The sequence below is a fragment of the Stegastes partitus genome, unplaced genomic scaffold (assembly GCF_000690725.1).
Source record: "Stegastes partitus isolate 25-593 unplaced genomic scaffold, Stegastes_partitus-1.0.2 Scaffold186, whole genome shotgun sequence".
In the NCBI taxonomy this organism is placed as follows: Eukaryota; Metazoa; Chordata; class Actinopteri; family Pomacentridae; genus Stegastes; species Stegastes partitus.
This window is the reverse complement of record NW_007577917.1, coordinates 164,065-179,774: the sequence shown is the minus strand read 5'-3', so window position 1 is coordinate 179,774 and position 15,710 is coordinate 164,065. Positions and strand designations below refer to the sequence as shown.

General features: G+C 45.1%; 1 protein-coding gene across 1 annotated transcript in view; it reads right to left on the bottom strand.

Annotated features, from left to right (window-relative positions):
• Positions 1-414: 414 nt before the first annotated feature.
• vav3 (vav guanine nucleotide exchange factor 3) overlaps positions 415-15,710 on the bottom strand; it is a 118,393-nt gene continuing 103,097 nt past the window's right edge. Inside the window, exons 24-27 of the mRNA XM_008280216.1 lie at positions 14,997-15,084; positions 14,321-14,450; positions 6,776-6,927; positions 415-4,095 (exon numbers count right to left, since the gene is read on the bottom strand). Of these exons, the coding sequence (XP_008278438.1) occupies positions 4,051-4,095; positions 6,776-6,927; positions 14,321-14,450; positions 14,997-15,084 (415 nt within the window). The 3' untranslated portion in view covers positions 415-4,050. The remainder of the gene's footprint in view (positions 4,096-6,775; positions 6,928-14,320; positions 14,451-14,996; positions 15,085-15,710) is intronic.

Genomic DNA, 15,710 nt, shown 5'->3' with positions numbered 1-15,710 from the left:
CCCAGCATCCAAGCTCACCGGAACCCAATTAAATAGGTGGATCTGCCAGAACCGGCAATCCCAGAGACCCACAGGCTCCGTGTCCTGGTGCCAGACAACACAGGACATGCCCTGGAGGTCCAAGACCTGCACAGTACCAGGCAGGTGGTTTTAATGTTGTGGCTCATCAGTGTGTGTGTTTTTATTTAACTACAGTTCAGTAAAAAGTACTTTATATTACACATGTATAAGGAAATGGTCTCAGGTTAGTTCTGTACGTGTCACTAACAGGTTTAGATGTCTGTCACAATCTAAATCAATCAATCACAACTGTTCAGAAGTTATAATCTCTCAAACTACTGCCACTTCCTTTAAAAAAAAAAAAAAAAACACCACAAAATCCCATTTAATCTGCAATCAAGCACGACAAGAACATTAGAAGAAGCAGTGTATATGTTTATTATGTGCTATGTACATCATTTACAGTATGATACAGCAAAAATACAGGGTTCTGCTACACAGTCAGGATTGCACGGTTTTAGAGTTAGGCCACAGCGGTCGGGTACCGTGGTTCTGAGACACAACGCCGAGTCTACAGTAAGTACAGCGTACATCTTTGGCTTCGTTGGGAAAACAAAACATGGACAAAGTTCAGTCAAGAGGGAGCGCTGGCAGCAAAATAAATTACAGGAGCGTGTGATTGTGACATGTTGTCTGTCGGATCAGGTTCGGCTCAGCCCTGAATCCTGCAGAAGTGCTTTTCCTCGTGTAGGTAGGATGTGGACGCAATCTGTGCACACGCCGTACGTGAGGAGATAACAGTGGTGGAGAGCAAATTGTATTTCGTTCTCTAATTGGCATCATTTCTCTCAGTCTATTAATTTGCGGTAAAATTAAACCAGTCCTCATTTCGCTCGTCTGGAGACACGAGGCTCCTTCCTCTTCCTCAATAACACTGAATCTTCCATTCTCCTTCCGCCAACATACAGCAGGGACAGTTACTGCCTACAGAGCATCGGGGTGAGGGACAGAATACAGAGAGAAGCCGAGAAGACAGAGATTGGATGAAAGATAGATGGGGAAGGAGAGCAGTAAAGAGAGAGAGAGAGGAGGGAAGTGACACGGAGAGAGGGGAGCCGACAGAGAGATGAATGCAGCGGGGTCGCCGAGGTGAGGAGATGGTGTAATGATTAGATCACAGATACCCTTGAGCCTTCCTCCCGTCCCTCCTGCGCACAAAAAAAAAATCTGGAAGCGCACTTGGTGGAGAAGGCGGCCTGCAGTTGTAAATGGCTCCGCTGTCAGAGTTCATCTGGGCGGAGGAGGGAGAGCGGGAGTGGATTACCGAGTCTGCGATTAAAGGAGCCCACTCCGGCTCTCCGGTCCTCCCGAGACGGAGGAGAGGCTCGCGTTGGATCACATTTGTGCCTTTTCCTGCAGCACAGCTCTCTCTCTCTCTCAGATTTTCTAAAGATGTTATAAATTAAATTCTTGACACTGCAGACATATTGGGAAGCAGGAGGAGAAAGTCTGGAAGTTTTCTGAAGTGAAAGTCAGGAAAAGACATTGTGGTCACTGCCCCTCATCCTGCAAACAATTTCACATGATTCCAATTGTTGTTTCTACTCTAACAGAAACCTCTCTCTCTGATAATTTGCCCTCCTCACACTCACAGCAACAAGTCTGAGGTTAGCTGCTTTCTGAAGTATTGTTCAGCTCCTAATCAGATGATGTCATCTCCAAACTTTATCAAGTTGAAGGTTTGGAGCAGAACGGCTGCGTTTGGGATGCTTCCATCTAGTGGTCGCACGGAGACACTGTTTGACGAGACCAGAATTGGGGGAAAGGCACACGTCACTATGCAAAAAGTGCATGAACGCGGCCCGTTCTGACGCATTTCTTCAGTCCAGCGGTTAAACAATGCAAAATAATCTCCGTCATACATCACCGAGGCGTGGAGCGACAGGCCTGGCAGGGGGTTATTAATGATGTTCAAACATAATGGCTCCATTAAGTGCACACAAAAGCATTTTTTTTTTTTTACAATAAACTCTCACTTAAATTCACAAAATATATTTCCGGCAGTGGCACGAACACAATGAAGACATGACAGGGGAGGCGACGTCCAGTTAGCCACACGACGGCTTCCTCCATCCTATCACGGGGTTAGACTCTAATAAAAGCTGTAAAACTCAACGTCTGACCGTTATTTAAATGCTTTTAACTGTCAACGAGGGAATGCTGCGCGTCTGAGTGGCAGATATGATATCGTGTTTTATGTTCACTGCATGTTCCTAAAAATGAAAATGTCAGGTGTAACTGAGGAGGAACTAGTTCATAGTAACGTAGTGTGAACGCTGCTCTGTGATTGGCTCGTTAACCATCAGCTGAGGGACATTTCCATCACATACGTAAACAACGACGGGTTGAAGGAGTTCTCGTCTCCAGACTATAGTTGATCACTGGATCTGTGCTCTTTGCCTCCTTTTTTTCTGGGACATCAGCGGTGTGTCGTGTAGCATGATTTCCTGTAAAGGTATTATTCCTTCAAATGTGGGAAAATCCTCTTTGGCTGTGGATTAGGGAGACGTTATTGTGCACAAAGTCAACGAGAGGTGAAGGTGGAAGGAAGAGGGGGTGAGAGGGAGGACAGTTAGCGGGAGGATATTAGTAGCATGAAAGCTGATTGGAGGGTTGATAGCTAAAATACTTCTAAAATGTGCTTTTTAAAATTTTAAGTCTTCAGTATTTCAGCCAAAATTGAGAGGACGTCTCTCTCTGGAGGTGCATTCACAGTTACCTATTGAGGTGATGCAGTTTTTACATTTTTTTTTGCATTATCTTTAGTTCAAACCTACAGCCTCACACATATAAAACTGAGACAACAACTCAAAGCATGCTGCAGAGAAAAAAAAACAAAACAAAGGCGACTGCAAACTGAGCAGACCGAAGCCGGGCTGCGTCTGTGTTTCATCTGCTTTTCTTACGTTACAGGTGAAAGAGGGCAGGTGGCTCCCAGACTCTGCGACAAGCTGCTAATGCCTCCAATAAGATAAACCCTCAGCGATCCCCCTGCTCTTATCGGTGGCAGCTCTGTCAACAAGAGCCCATTCGCCCAACGGCCAAGACAGCTAAAAAACATGAGAAGCTGTGCCGGAGATAAAGGATGTAGGAGGTGGGAGGAAAATAGGAACAACGGCGATCAATTGCTGGCACTGCGCAGCGATGCTATCCGACGCCATCCCTCTCTTACATCTCTTGTAAGAGTGAGTGCGTGGCGATCATAATCTGAAGGGGAAGAGAGGTGGGTGGTGTGTGTGTGTGTGTGTGTGTGTGAATCTGGGTCATCCAGCCATCAATAACCACCTGCATTAGTGGAACAAACACACAGGCAAGGTCAAAACCGACTGAACTCCCTTCAGAGTGAGCAAGGAAAGAAAAGAAAAGAAAAAAACACAACTTTACAGCGTCGGTCTCTTCCAGCTGTCACATGACTCTATTCCCACGTGGAGTGGCGGGCAGGACGGACGGATGAATGGATGGATGGATGAGCGCATGAATGGAAGAGCAGCGTTTGAGTATCTGCTGCTGACAGTTTTGGCGACGGCCGACTTGGCAGGTGGAAACAGGTGGGAGTTGGGGAGGAGGAGGGGGGAGAAGGGAGCGAAGGATGAATTATGGATGGACGGATGAAGTAAGGAGGGAGCGGGTGGGAGGCGTCTGGCGAGGGCTTGTGCCCCCGCTGACAGGCAAGCTGCTAGTTGGTGGAGTCGCTTAGCCACACAGAGTCCACCAGAGATGATGGGGCATCTTTTGCATCTGCAATGTGCTATAGCCCTTGTCTCTCCCAAAGGCCTCTGGGATGGTTTTAGGCAACAGGGCACCGTGGAGGAGAGTGAAGCCGTCTGCTTTGCTCTGAAAAGTAACACTGGAGCGAGCAGCGGTGCAGAAGCTCGCTCTGTTTGTCACTGTTAGGCGCTCAGTTTGCTCACTCCGCCGCCGCCGCTGCTGCTGCTGCTGCTGCTGCCGCCGTTCGTCTTTCGTCTTACTCTCGTTCCCGTATTGGACCTTTCACTCCTCACCCTCCTCAACGTATGTGGATGGAAACCAGCCGACCTGAGGGGGAGGAAAGAAATCAGTAAACTGTTGACTGACGGCACCAGAATGTGACGGCTCGGGTTGCTCCTCTAATCGAGTTTAGCTTGCCCTGCTTTAAAACACTGATCTCCTGCATTTACCAGAAAAAAAAAAGCTCTATCATGTTTGAGAAGGAGAGAAAATTTGCGTTAATTTACAGTACGCAACAAACACGGCTCAGCATTTACTAGCTGCTCAGTGACAACTCGTAGGCACCTTTCTATTGGAGCATGCTAACAGTCGCTAATTAGCGCCAAACACAGCTCAGTGCAAACGAAGATGTCATTAGCTGGTGACTAAATATGTACAAAACTGGGCAAACACTAATCATCTGGCGGCACTACATGAAGACGCAGGGATCCATGCAACATTAATGTCTGTCACGATTTGTGCCAGTCCATTCATTAGATAACGAGATGTGACACAAGCTGCTGCTGACGAGCCTCAACGAGACGGCCTGAACATTTACCGATGGGCGATACATTAAAGGAAAAACCATCATAAAGTGTAGGTTAGTAGGTGTTAGCCCTGTGTCTGTATTAGCAGTGACACGTTCCTCTAAGTCAGGATCTCCAGCTCTGGTCCTGGTAAGCTACTGTCCTGCAGGTTTTAGACGTTACTGCAACACACCTGACTCACATTAATGGATTGTTAACAGAACTTTGACAACAAGCTGTTGGAGATCCATTAATGTGAGTCAGGTGTGTTGCAGTAACGTTTAAAACCTGCAGGACAGTAGCTCACGAGGACCAGAGCTGGAGATCCCTGGACTAAGTGGACCAAAAGCAGATACCTCCACCGCATAACAATGCCACCAGTTCCTCCAACTCATAGACTGTATAAAAGATGGACGTAGCTGCCGTGACGTCACCCGTTGATTTCTGCACTGAGAAAATGAAGCCAGGGTTTTGCTACTTCCTGGTTGACATCTTGGATTTTTGGAGCCAGTGACGCAAAAATCGTGGGAGGGGGGCGGAGCCATAGGAGCAGCGATTGGTCAGACGGATTGAGAGGCGGGCCCTCTCGCCCCGCCCACATTTACCGCCTTCTGCTCACTTCGTCTGTATGGTCGCTGCCGACTGTCAATCAAGCCAGCCACGCCCCTTGCCCCGCAAAATGTTGACGATTTTTTAAAAATTCAGTATTGATTTATTTTCAGATTGGCCACCTGATCTCTGGACTTGACCATGAAAATCTGTGATCACTTCTTTTCCAATTCCAGTCTATGGGAGCCAGGGCTTTGTGGAGCCAGCAGCTAGCGGACATAAGTTTTTGACACTTCCGGGTTGGCTTCATTGTTCAGGGCCGGTTCCATCTTTCATACAGTCTATGCTCCCACTGCTGGGGTCAAAGCTTCAGGTGTTTCCTTTAATTCGTCACCCTTCTGCCTGTAGTTCATTGCCGTGTTAGTTTTGCTGCCATTAAAATGAAGCAGAAACATCACACGTCAGCGGCTACGTTTTAAACGCTAATGAAATGTTTTTGGCAGAAGCTTAATAATAATAATTTACTTGTATCTGTCACAAATCCTCACGCACGGTACCTGAGCTGGAAAATAAACGTCAGCGATGCCTCGCCAAAAGCTTTTAATAACACGGATTAAGCTTGATTAAATAAATGTAATTAATTGAGTCACTGTAATTACACTTGAACAAAATGACTGCAGCTTATTTAAGTTTTATTTGAGAGTAAATATAACACATTGGGAGGAAATCATTCTTTATTAGTGTAATTGGTAGATTTTTGGAGACGTCTCAAGAAACCTCAATCAACTAAAAAAATAATTGAGAAAACATCCAACATGAAGGAAGTAGCTCTGATATAAATTGCCAATATCATTTAATTTGATCAGATTTCATTAGAAATGTTATCGATCTGATATAATCCCAGAAAAGTCCGTCTCCACAGACAGAAGCAGCTGTTTTTTCCAGCGAGCAGCGCCGATTGTGTTTATTGGCTGACGGCCCTAAAGAGAGACTAACAGCCCTCGGCAGACTTTCCTCGCTCTGCCTCCTCACCGTCGACTCACACATCAGTAAAAAAGAGAAAAGCTTCTTCATTTAACACAGTTGTTCACAAAAAAACACACTGGCGCAGCGCAGACACGTTACTTCCTTATACAGGCCGAGCTAAAACGCAGGCGAGTGGGAGTCAGTACATATATCTTCCTGCATTTAGAACTTGGATCCTCTCAGCATTGTATGCCTGGTTATGGAGCGCTTTTGGCATTGGCAAGGAGAATTTATGCATTTAAGTGATACAAGAGCAGCAAATGAACCCTTCCAAGAGATGATATGTGGAAAAAAAAGATAAGTAGTACACGACAGACTAATGAAAAAGAAAAAAAAAACCCTCAACGGTCTCTTCCAAGCACTGGGAGACAAAAATATCTGCCAAATGTTTCTTCTGCTTTTAGTTCTACCTACAGTTTAGGATTTACAAGCAGAATTATTTCTGAGTAAACGCAGCTAATGAAAGTTCTGAAACTTCTGCGTCTCGAACAAATATCAGCGAACAAAGGCGCTTTAATCACTGCATCGAATTAGAGCTGATTTGGCATTTATAGGATTGTATTTTTAGAGAAAGCAGATCGTCTAAAACTCATCCTCACTCTTTTATTTCTTTCTACCCCTTTTCCACTCAGCAGGCCGACACTCACCCTGCCGTTGACCTCGCCCCTCCACCAGCCGTTGGCTCCAGACTTGGTGTAGATCTTCACCACGTCGCCCTCCTGCAGCGACAGCTCGCGGGTGTCACGTGAGCTGAAGTCGTACCTCGCTATCGCCACGCCGATCACTTTGGGGGTAAACACTAGATGGAGAAAAAAAGCAAAGGTGGAGAGGTTTTGATTATGCACAGTTAATGATGAATTTAATAACATCAATTTCAACATTCACACCTGTGAACACACACACAGAGATAAAGATTCTAACAGGGCTGCAGATATTGTAAATGCTAAATCTCATCCTTTTATTGCTTTTGGTTAAAAAATGCCATCTATACTTTAATTACCGGGAGCTACGACAAATCTATTTGATGGGAAATGTAGTTTTGAAAACAAAATCTGAGGAGAAAAATCTCCAAACACAAAATCCCAGCATCTCAGATCATCTCATCTGACAACAAAAAAAGGTTTGATCGACTTGTTTTAAACTAGGGGATACTTTAAATTGTCTGCACACAATGACTAACACATGTGCAAGTAGCTGATAGAGGCTGAAATGCAGGTTTAGGTTTGGGTTTAGGACACGGAGATGGTTTTGCCGCCCATCATTTAGCAGGTAATTACCAGCTCGGGGTTTATTTTTAAGTGCTCCGACATCAAAAGCGAGCTAAAGCCCATTGACTTCACATTGTGTAGTCCTTGGGTTTTTGTTGAAGCGGTCCAGCCAGAGTGTTCTGACAGCAGCGAGCGCGAGATTAGATGTCTCCTGTCGAGGAGACGGCAGCCTGAGAGACAGATGTGGAGCAGGTTAGCTAGTTACCGCCGCTCCATCCCACCCTGCCGGCTCGCTTCCTTTCCAGACACTGACTGGTGGGTCGGACTGGGCTAAGCTGACAGGTGGAAATGGAATGTCAGACCTCTACAACCTGGCCGTTGGGATAGAATATCTAATATAGAGGAGCTCTGTGTATTCCAACACTTCCACCTTTACTTTGACGGACAGACACACACACACACAAGCAGCACACTCGGCCGCCGCATAAACCTCCGAAAACAACTTCTCTGCACGCCGCTTCCTGCCTCACACACACACATGCAAACACGAGCACACACACACACACACACACACATGCATGAAAATAAACAGTCCCTATTCTCCGCACAGGATGGCATGGACGTGCACGCGACCGTGTGAGGGGTGGAATGGTGCAACGGGAAGCCGGATGAGAAGATGTAACGGTGACGGTGTGAATGTACTGAGCTACAGCCAGCATGCAAAGCAGCCTTCAACATGAAAGGAAAGACAGAAAGAAGGAGAGAGACAGACAGGCAGAGAGACAGAGAAGCGATACCTGTACCTGACCAGAAGGGAGCAGAGGAAGGAGGTACAAAGCTGTAGCCGGCAGGAGTTACAAGAGAGAGGCCGCAGAGCAATGGGGCTATGGCAGGGCAGGCCAGGCAGGGATGCGAGAGGGAAGGGGAGAGGGCAGGGAGGGATGGGGAGGGATGGAAGAAGGAGAGAGAGAGAGAGAGAGAGGCAAAGGAGAGAAAATAAAACATGTTTTTAAAAATTCCAATTTTGATCTTTTTTTTTTTTTTTTTTTTTTTCAAAGCAATAAAGAACACAGTCTCAGTTTGATAAAAAAATAAATGACGCCGGGCACAAGAGGAGCTGGCTTCGTCTGCACCGCCACTGGTAGCAGCTCTCTCATTGATGTTCGGCGCCCTTGAAAGTATTTACACAGTTTGGCTTAATGCGGGTCCTATAATTAGAAAATTAAAATTTTAACTCAAACACGGGGGGGATCAAACCCTAAACTTTTATCAAACCCTACAGTCAGTTCTTGATTTCTTGGTTGGAACTTTTAAACACAGAGAGTCTTTTACTTCTGCTGAGACGTAAACACAACGACGAGCTACAGAAGCAGCAAATGCCCCACAATGCTGCACTGGAACAAGCCTCGAAAGTCCACAGAAACCCACACCGCAACCAAGACTCTGCTGAAACATTAAGCGATGACACGTCTCGTTTCCAGTCGGCCAGATGACGTCTGCATCGCTAATGGAGTATGACATCTTCACTTCTCCGTTTAATTGAGAAGAACATGTAGTGTACTCACAATCACAGCACGGGGAATAGATTTCCATCTGCATATTTATGAAGACAATCACGCTGCTGCAACATCGCCCCGACTGCTCGAGTCAATAACTTCTCAGACGCCGGTTAAGTTGCTTTATTTCCTACTTTGTTAGTAGTTTCATCGTAGTGTTTCTGAAGCCAACAGCGCAGATTTCTCTACATTAGAAAAACTGTCTTTATCTTGCATACAGCTTTAAAAAAAAACAAAAAAAAAAAAACAACCCACCAGAGATTCGCTGCATTTGTATTTCTATCTGTCTTCCAATATTTCTGCTGGCAGAGAAAGAAGCTACAGGCATTGATCCGATTCCAACAATGTCTAAGAGTTGGCAGTGTCGCTGCCTTGCTCTGGGGAATAGAACCTCTAACCTTGAAAGTATTAGCACCTCGGTGTTCGCGGATAATTTGGAGTCCGCTGGGTTATTTTGGAATGTAACTACAGAACATAGAAGGTTTGGCACGAGTTCAATCAGGACAGAAAAACACTGATGCTAAAAAGGTTTTTGCTCGGTAGTGATACAGAAGTAGAAAGAATCCAATAAAGGTAGCCGGCTGGCAATGGATGCCAGAGAGTAATTTTGTCCAGAAGAGTTTAACTGAGGTGAGCAGAACCAATGGAAACCTGGTGTTCCTTATCTGGACGATGTAGAGAAGAAAAAAAGCCTTATAGAAAATATATTATAGAGAAAGATGCAAGAAATCAGATAGTTAATTCTGGCTCTGGTGAAATGATCACAAAGAGACACAACAAAAGCCTTTCAGTGAGCACAAAAAGACGTGAAATGACTACAAGGTAAACCCAAAGAGACGCTGCGAGGGTCTGTTATCTGTCTGAGTGCATAATCTGTCCATTAACAAAGGTTACAGGAGCTATTCATTAATATTTTATTATTTAAAATATCTGATAAGATTTGTTTGGAATTCAATTATCGTCGTTTGTCCATTATCGCACAGAAGCAGGAATTAAAATCAGAGCGGTGACACATTTCGAGAAGCTGTTTCCTTAAAACAGAGCCTCCCAATAGCCTCCATTCATTTCCCACGTTCCAGCCACTGGGAATAGAAAATCTAATCCCCACGACGGCAGATAAATGCCCAAACTTTATGAAAAATGTGTCGCTCCCAACAATGCTGCTGGCAAGTTAACTGGCCCGGGTTATTGATATGCTGTAAGGAGAGCAGAGCTCCAGTGGTTTTTAAAATGAATACTAATCAGCGCACTGAGAGACAGCTCAGCAACCCCTAATGGTGTCTAGGTACGAGCAATATGAAGAGGGATCGCCCTCCACTTCAAACAGCCAGCGAAACACCAGCTGCATTTTACATGCTTCATTTTTGCAAAATCTGATTTGTGGACCACACCGGAATGCACAATGTGAGCTGCCTGACTAATAGACGAGTCCGAGGCCGAGAGCGCTCACACACACATACACAACATCTCACGGCGTCGGCATCCAATCAGCCGCCCGGCGTCCCGCTCACACGGTCATCCGACGCAGACTCATTCGGATTAACGCCGTTTCTTTTGTAGTTGCTGGTGAAAAGCTATCAGTCAGTTTGTGCCAAAGCTGTCCGACAACCAGAAAACAAAGCATAAACAGTAATTAGGAGTTTTCCAGCAGTGCTCTGGGAAAGACGGGAATCAAAACGAGAGTCGTTTAAAAGCGAAAGCGAGAAAATGAAGTCTGCACACCAGGAGCAGGCTGCCGACAAGACAGAGGACCTCAGCAGAACAAAACAAATTTGGATTGGAGCTGTCTCGACTTGTGTTTTGAAGCTTGAGTTTGAACAAAAGGCCCCGCTTTAGAACAAGCAAACAGCTCCGTACAATCTGTTCACATTTCTCCTGCTCGAAACGTGACTGTCAGCCAGCCAGGGACTTTTCTTTTCCACGGCACGCAGCCTTCACACGGATCTCGTTTTTCCACCGCCGATTGTGATAAGTCATACATTTTCCGTTAAACGACTGATGGGCAAACGTTGCTCCGCTTGGCTCACGCGCCGGGTTTAAAGCCGTTTCTTCTGGCATGGCTTGAAACAATCGGTGTGTGGGTTGAACATGTATGTTTTCAGAAGGCAAACAGACACTTTTAGTTTGGGAGCTTTTTTTAACCTTATTCCCATCTGACACAATCAGTCGAGCGTACGAAACAACCAACCTGACTGATTTGCGCTGAATATCTTGCCACGAAATGAACTACCGCGACTGTTTTTTGTCACAGAAATGCCTGCGCTCACTCCAGAGCTGGCAGCTTGACAACGCTCCGCTTGCTTTATCTGTTGCTTCGCTTCAAAAAAACGTCGTCTCATTAAAAACGAGGCTCAAAGTTTTCATGCCCCACACCTGTTAACTTCCAAATCCAAAAAATAAAAAGCAAAACATCTCACAGGATATTATGTTCTTTCTCATTCAGCCCCGATAAATAACAGCTGAGAGGAATCAGGTTAGTAACGGTAATGACTGACAAAGTCTCCGAGTTGAGCAGGAACAGCAGCTGCATGCATAAATAATCACCGGAGTACCAGAACGCCTCCACCCAGCACAAGTGTTGGTGACACCAGCTGGTTTTTTTTCTCTTTTCTTGAGGTGTCGCCAGTTTGTTCACAACAGAACAAACAGCTCATCCTTAAACAGGTAGAAACAGAAGTCACGCTGCTTAAATCTTCACCCCAATAACTGACAAAGTGGAAGGTTTCAGGCTGTCTGAGGGCTGAAAGGAGGAAACGCGACCATAATCTGCTGGTGAGCTTCGGTTTTTGACATCATACGCTAACGTACTGCTTGATATTTCAATAACGCTGCATCATTATCATTAGGTATAAAAGATGTTGGGGCTGCAAGGTGGAGCAGGGGTTAGCACCGTCGCATCGCAGCTAGAAGGTCGCCGGTTCGCATCCCAGTGAGGACACCCGGGATTCTGCTTGGAGTCTCCATGCAATTTAGAATCACCAATTAACCTCAGCATGTTTCTGGACTGTGGGAGGAAGTCGGAGAACCCAGAGAGAACCCACGCTGCACGGGGAGAACATGGAGACTCCACGCAGAAAGATCCCGATGCCCCCACCGGGATGCGAACCGGCGACCTTCTTGCTGCGAGGCAACAGTGCTACCAACTGCGCCACCCTCCAAAAACATGCTGAGGCTAATTGGTGATTGTAAATTGTCCGTAGGTGTGAATGTGAGTGTGCTTGGTTGTCTGTCTCTAAGTGTAGCTCTGTGATAGACTGGTTACCTGTCCAGGTGAACCTGCCTTCACCCTGAGTCAGCTGGGATAGACTCCAGCCCCCCATGACCCTAGTGAGGATTAAGGTGTAGAGATGATGGATGGAGGGTATAAAAGATCTTCCAGTGATGGTGTACTATCTTAATATCAACTAATATTTTCAATAAATAATCTTACAAATTCCAACATGATCCATCCTGAGCATAAACGGTATGACGTTGTTACAAAATAATAAGAATTTAAATGTCTGAAACATCATAAAATAATGTAAATATACACTTTACCAGTAATACAATGTCTAATATGAACTAAAATGATCATATTAAATGTAAGTCTTGCTTTTTGGTTCGAATCAAAATAATTAAAGGCAAACATTAGATTAAGAACCGCTAACGAGGCGATGCTCTAATTTGGATTACTTACACTTCACATGTGATTCTAACTCGTTAAAGGTTCCACCGGATTATCTCGCCCGCCCGGAACTCGACGTGACTCGGTCTCCGGTAATCGGCCAGAGAGTGTTATCAAATCTAATAACGCGCTCGGCGGATTCTCCGACCGCCGCTTGACAGCCAAGTCAAAAACAATTACCGTCAGAGGAGACCCGACTGTTTTTAACAACAAATAACCATCTCGCTCCGTTAGGGCGGTGAAGATGCTTGTTTGTGATGTAAAGCGGCGTGTGAAAAGATGACAGGACGGAAAGCGAGAGCAGCAGAACCAGTACCAGAACCATTAGTGCTATTCATGGAGGGAGGGCTGACGTGAATGTGAGAGTTCACTGATGCTGGTAGGACGACAGCAGAGTGTCGTGGCTCGACCTGAAGTGGTCTTCAAACAGAAACCTCACTCATAACTAATAACAGTAATCACTTCTGACCAGGTGCAATGATCACACACTGAGGCGACGCAGCAAAAGCGGTGATACTTCAATGCGTTTGGTTTACACGTAAACGAAGCTACGAGTCACCGATCACATCTGGAAACTCCGGCCACAGTGGAGATTTGGAAAAACTCCGTCGTTGCATGTAGACAGGAGGAGACAGAGTTTCACAGTGTGCAGCAAAAGCATCATCACAGGTGTGCGACCATGTTTACAGCTTTTTCCAGGATTTTGATTGGCTAGCATGGCTTCATGCTTCTCGTTACGCCGCCCCCTGTAGGTTTGGCAGCTCATAGCAGCTCCTAACAAGGTGATCATGCGGGTTTGTGTAAACGAAGATTTTTTTTTTTTTTAAATGATCCCGTGTGAACGATGTTATTTTTGAAGATCCGTTTTAGAGAATACCCGGCCAAGTGTCGTTATCAGGTGAGTGGGACGTTCTGCCCGTTGACACCATCAACCAGCAGGTGGACAGGACGCCGCCATGTCTTCACGCATTGATCCGTGTCAGGGGTCAATGTTAGTGACATTTAAAATATTGGACATTCTGATGCATGAAATCCCCTCGAACATGTGTTTCCTGCTGCATGACCAAGGTTGAAAAATGTAAACAAAACCCTGAATCCTATTTGTTCAATACCTTCAGTTTAGTTTAAGTTTGCAAACGTTATCTGTGGTTTAGTTTTTTACCGTGATGTGTATTGTGTGGATATTGTGATATCAATAAAGTTTTGAGAAGATAAACACTTTATCCATGAAGAATAAACTGAGAATAATTTCATGAGAAGAAGAAAAAAAAAAAATATTCCAACTTTATGGGCTTTTTTCAACCATTGAGATGAATTTCAAGTAAAAATGATTCTCTGATTGGCTTTTCAAATGTCATGATTCTGTTTTTTTTTCTTTGTTTTATAGAATAGAAAACTACTTTTTTGGAAATTATGGTCACAGTTTTCAAAAATCTATATTTTTTTTTCTTGAATGATGATGCTTCAATGTACCCCGCTTGTAAGCTGCTTACAAAAACATTGCTCCACAGCGCTCCTCGTGGTCACAAACTCCTCTGATCACCTTTAATAAATCGAGCACAGAGATCTGAACCTGTGCGTTAACAGAAGCAGCTGAGACAATATTAGTACACAGAATTATTTTGCCAACTTTATCCCCTCTCCGACTCAAACGACCTTTACCGCAATTAAATGTTTGAGCTCTTAATTTGAAGGGATTATGCCACTTTAGTCAGGCTGTTTCGTGGATTGTGGGTATGTTCTTGTAATTTCTAGTCCACTCACTGTTCCCTCCTGATCGGTTGAGGCGATGCATAGCAGCGTTCTCCGGTTCCCGGTACGGAAACTGCAGCGTGGTGTCCAGACTCCTGAAGCCTTCCCTCAGCGAGTGGTGTTTGTAATACTCGATCAGCTCCTGAACGCACACAAACAAATCAATCAAACATAAACAATCATTTGCATTTGTGTCACATTCCTTTTGATGATCAATTTGTAAAACCACAGAAGTGACATATTTATGAATGTTGGTTTTAGCTCTTTTCGACAGATATGTAAATGACACAGATGTTTCATGAATGCAACTGTCACTGAATCTAATTATTAGCACTGAGCCCGCTGCTTTTAATCTCCTAAAGATCACGTTTTCTGACTAACTTTACAATCAAATGCTACTAAAACACACGTTGACACGCAGCAGTGTTCTAATATCACACAGACAGTCTGAGTAAAGAAATCCAGCCATGAAAAAAAAAACAGGGAACCTTTCCAAAATGCATCGGACTTGTGGACTATAATGCCGAAGCCCTGGGGCCAGTATAAACATGGCTTTAATCACGGCTATTTTTGTCCACATTGCTAAAATAAAATTCAGGTTTTGACACTTCATTAAGTGAACGGGATGATTTATTTATGAATTGCAGTGGTGGAAATTTAAAAAATAAAAGAGGCTGAAAAGACTCACTAATATGCTCCTGAACTTCTTGTTCTCTGCGATGTGGAAGCAGCCCTCCTTGGTCAGGATCTTTATGTGCTTCACGTCGTTGTTGTACCTGTGGGCCATTGAATAAGTTATGAGTGTAATTTCCCTCTCTGATCACCGCCATCGATCGGTGGCCGGCCCCTGGCCCCTGTGGAGAGCGAGGCCGTCGCGGTAATGCATCGGGTCCCAGAGGTTTGTGACACGTGAATGATGGGTGGTCGGGAGGGAACGTGCACACGTGCGCGGCCGCGTGTTTGCGTTTGCATTAACAAGGCGGCTGCAGAGTGACAACTGTGGTCGGGTTGTGCACAGAACCAGGATGTGTGTCGTTCACAGGGTGGCTTTGTTAGCAACACTGCTGCAGCAACATGCTTTATGCTGCTGCATCCAGCTAGTTCATAGAATAATGTGACAACAAAGGTGATCATTTCTGCAGTCTAAACAATTCTTGCAGCATTTCATAACCTTCTTCTCGTATTGAGTGTTTTTTTTTTTTTGTACCGACACATGCAGGACACCAAACCCGGACAACTCTTTTACTTAATGCTGATGTGTCCTTGGAAAAACCTGCCTAATCAAAAAGGACCTGAGGATAATTAGAACTGGGTCCAGACAACATGGGCCCTGGTAGTAAGGGGACGGTCAAACAGAGCAGCAGTTCTCCTTTCACAAGTCCTCGGTCGGGTTTCAGTTACC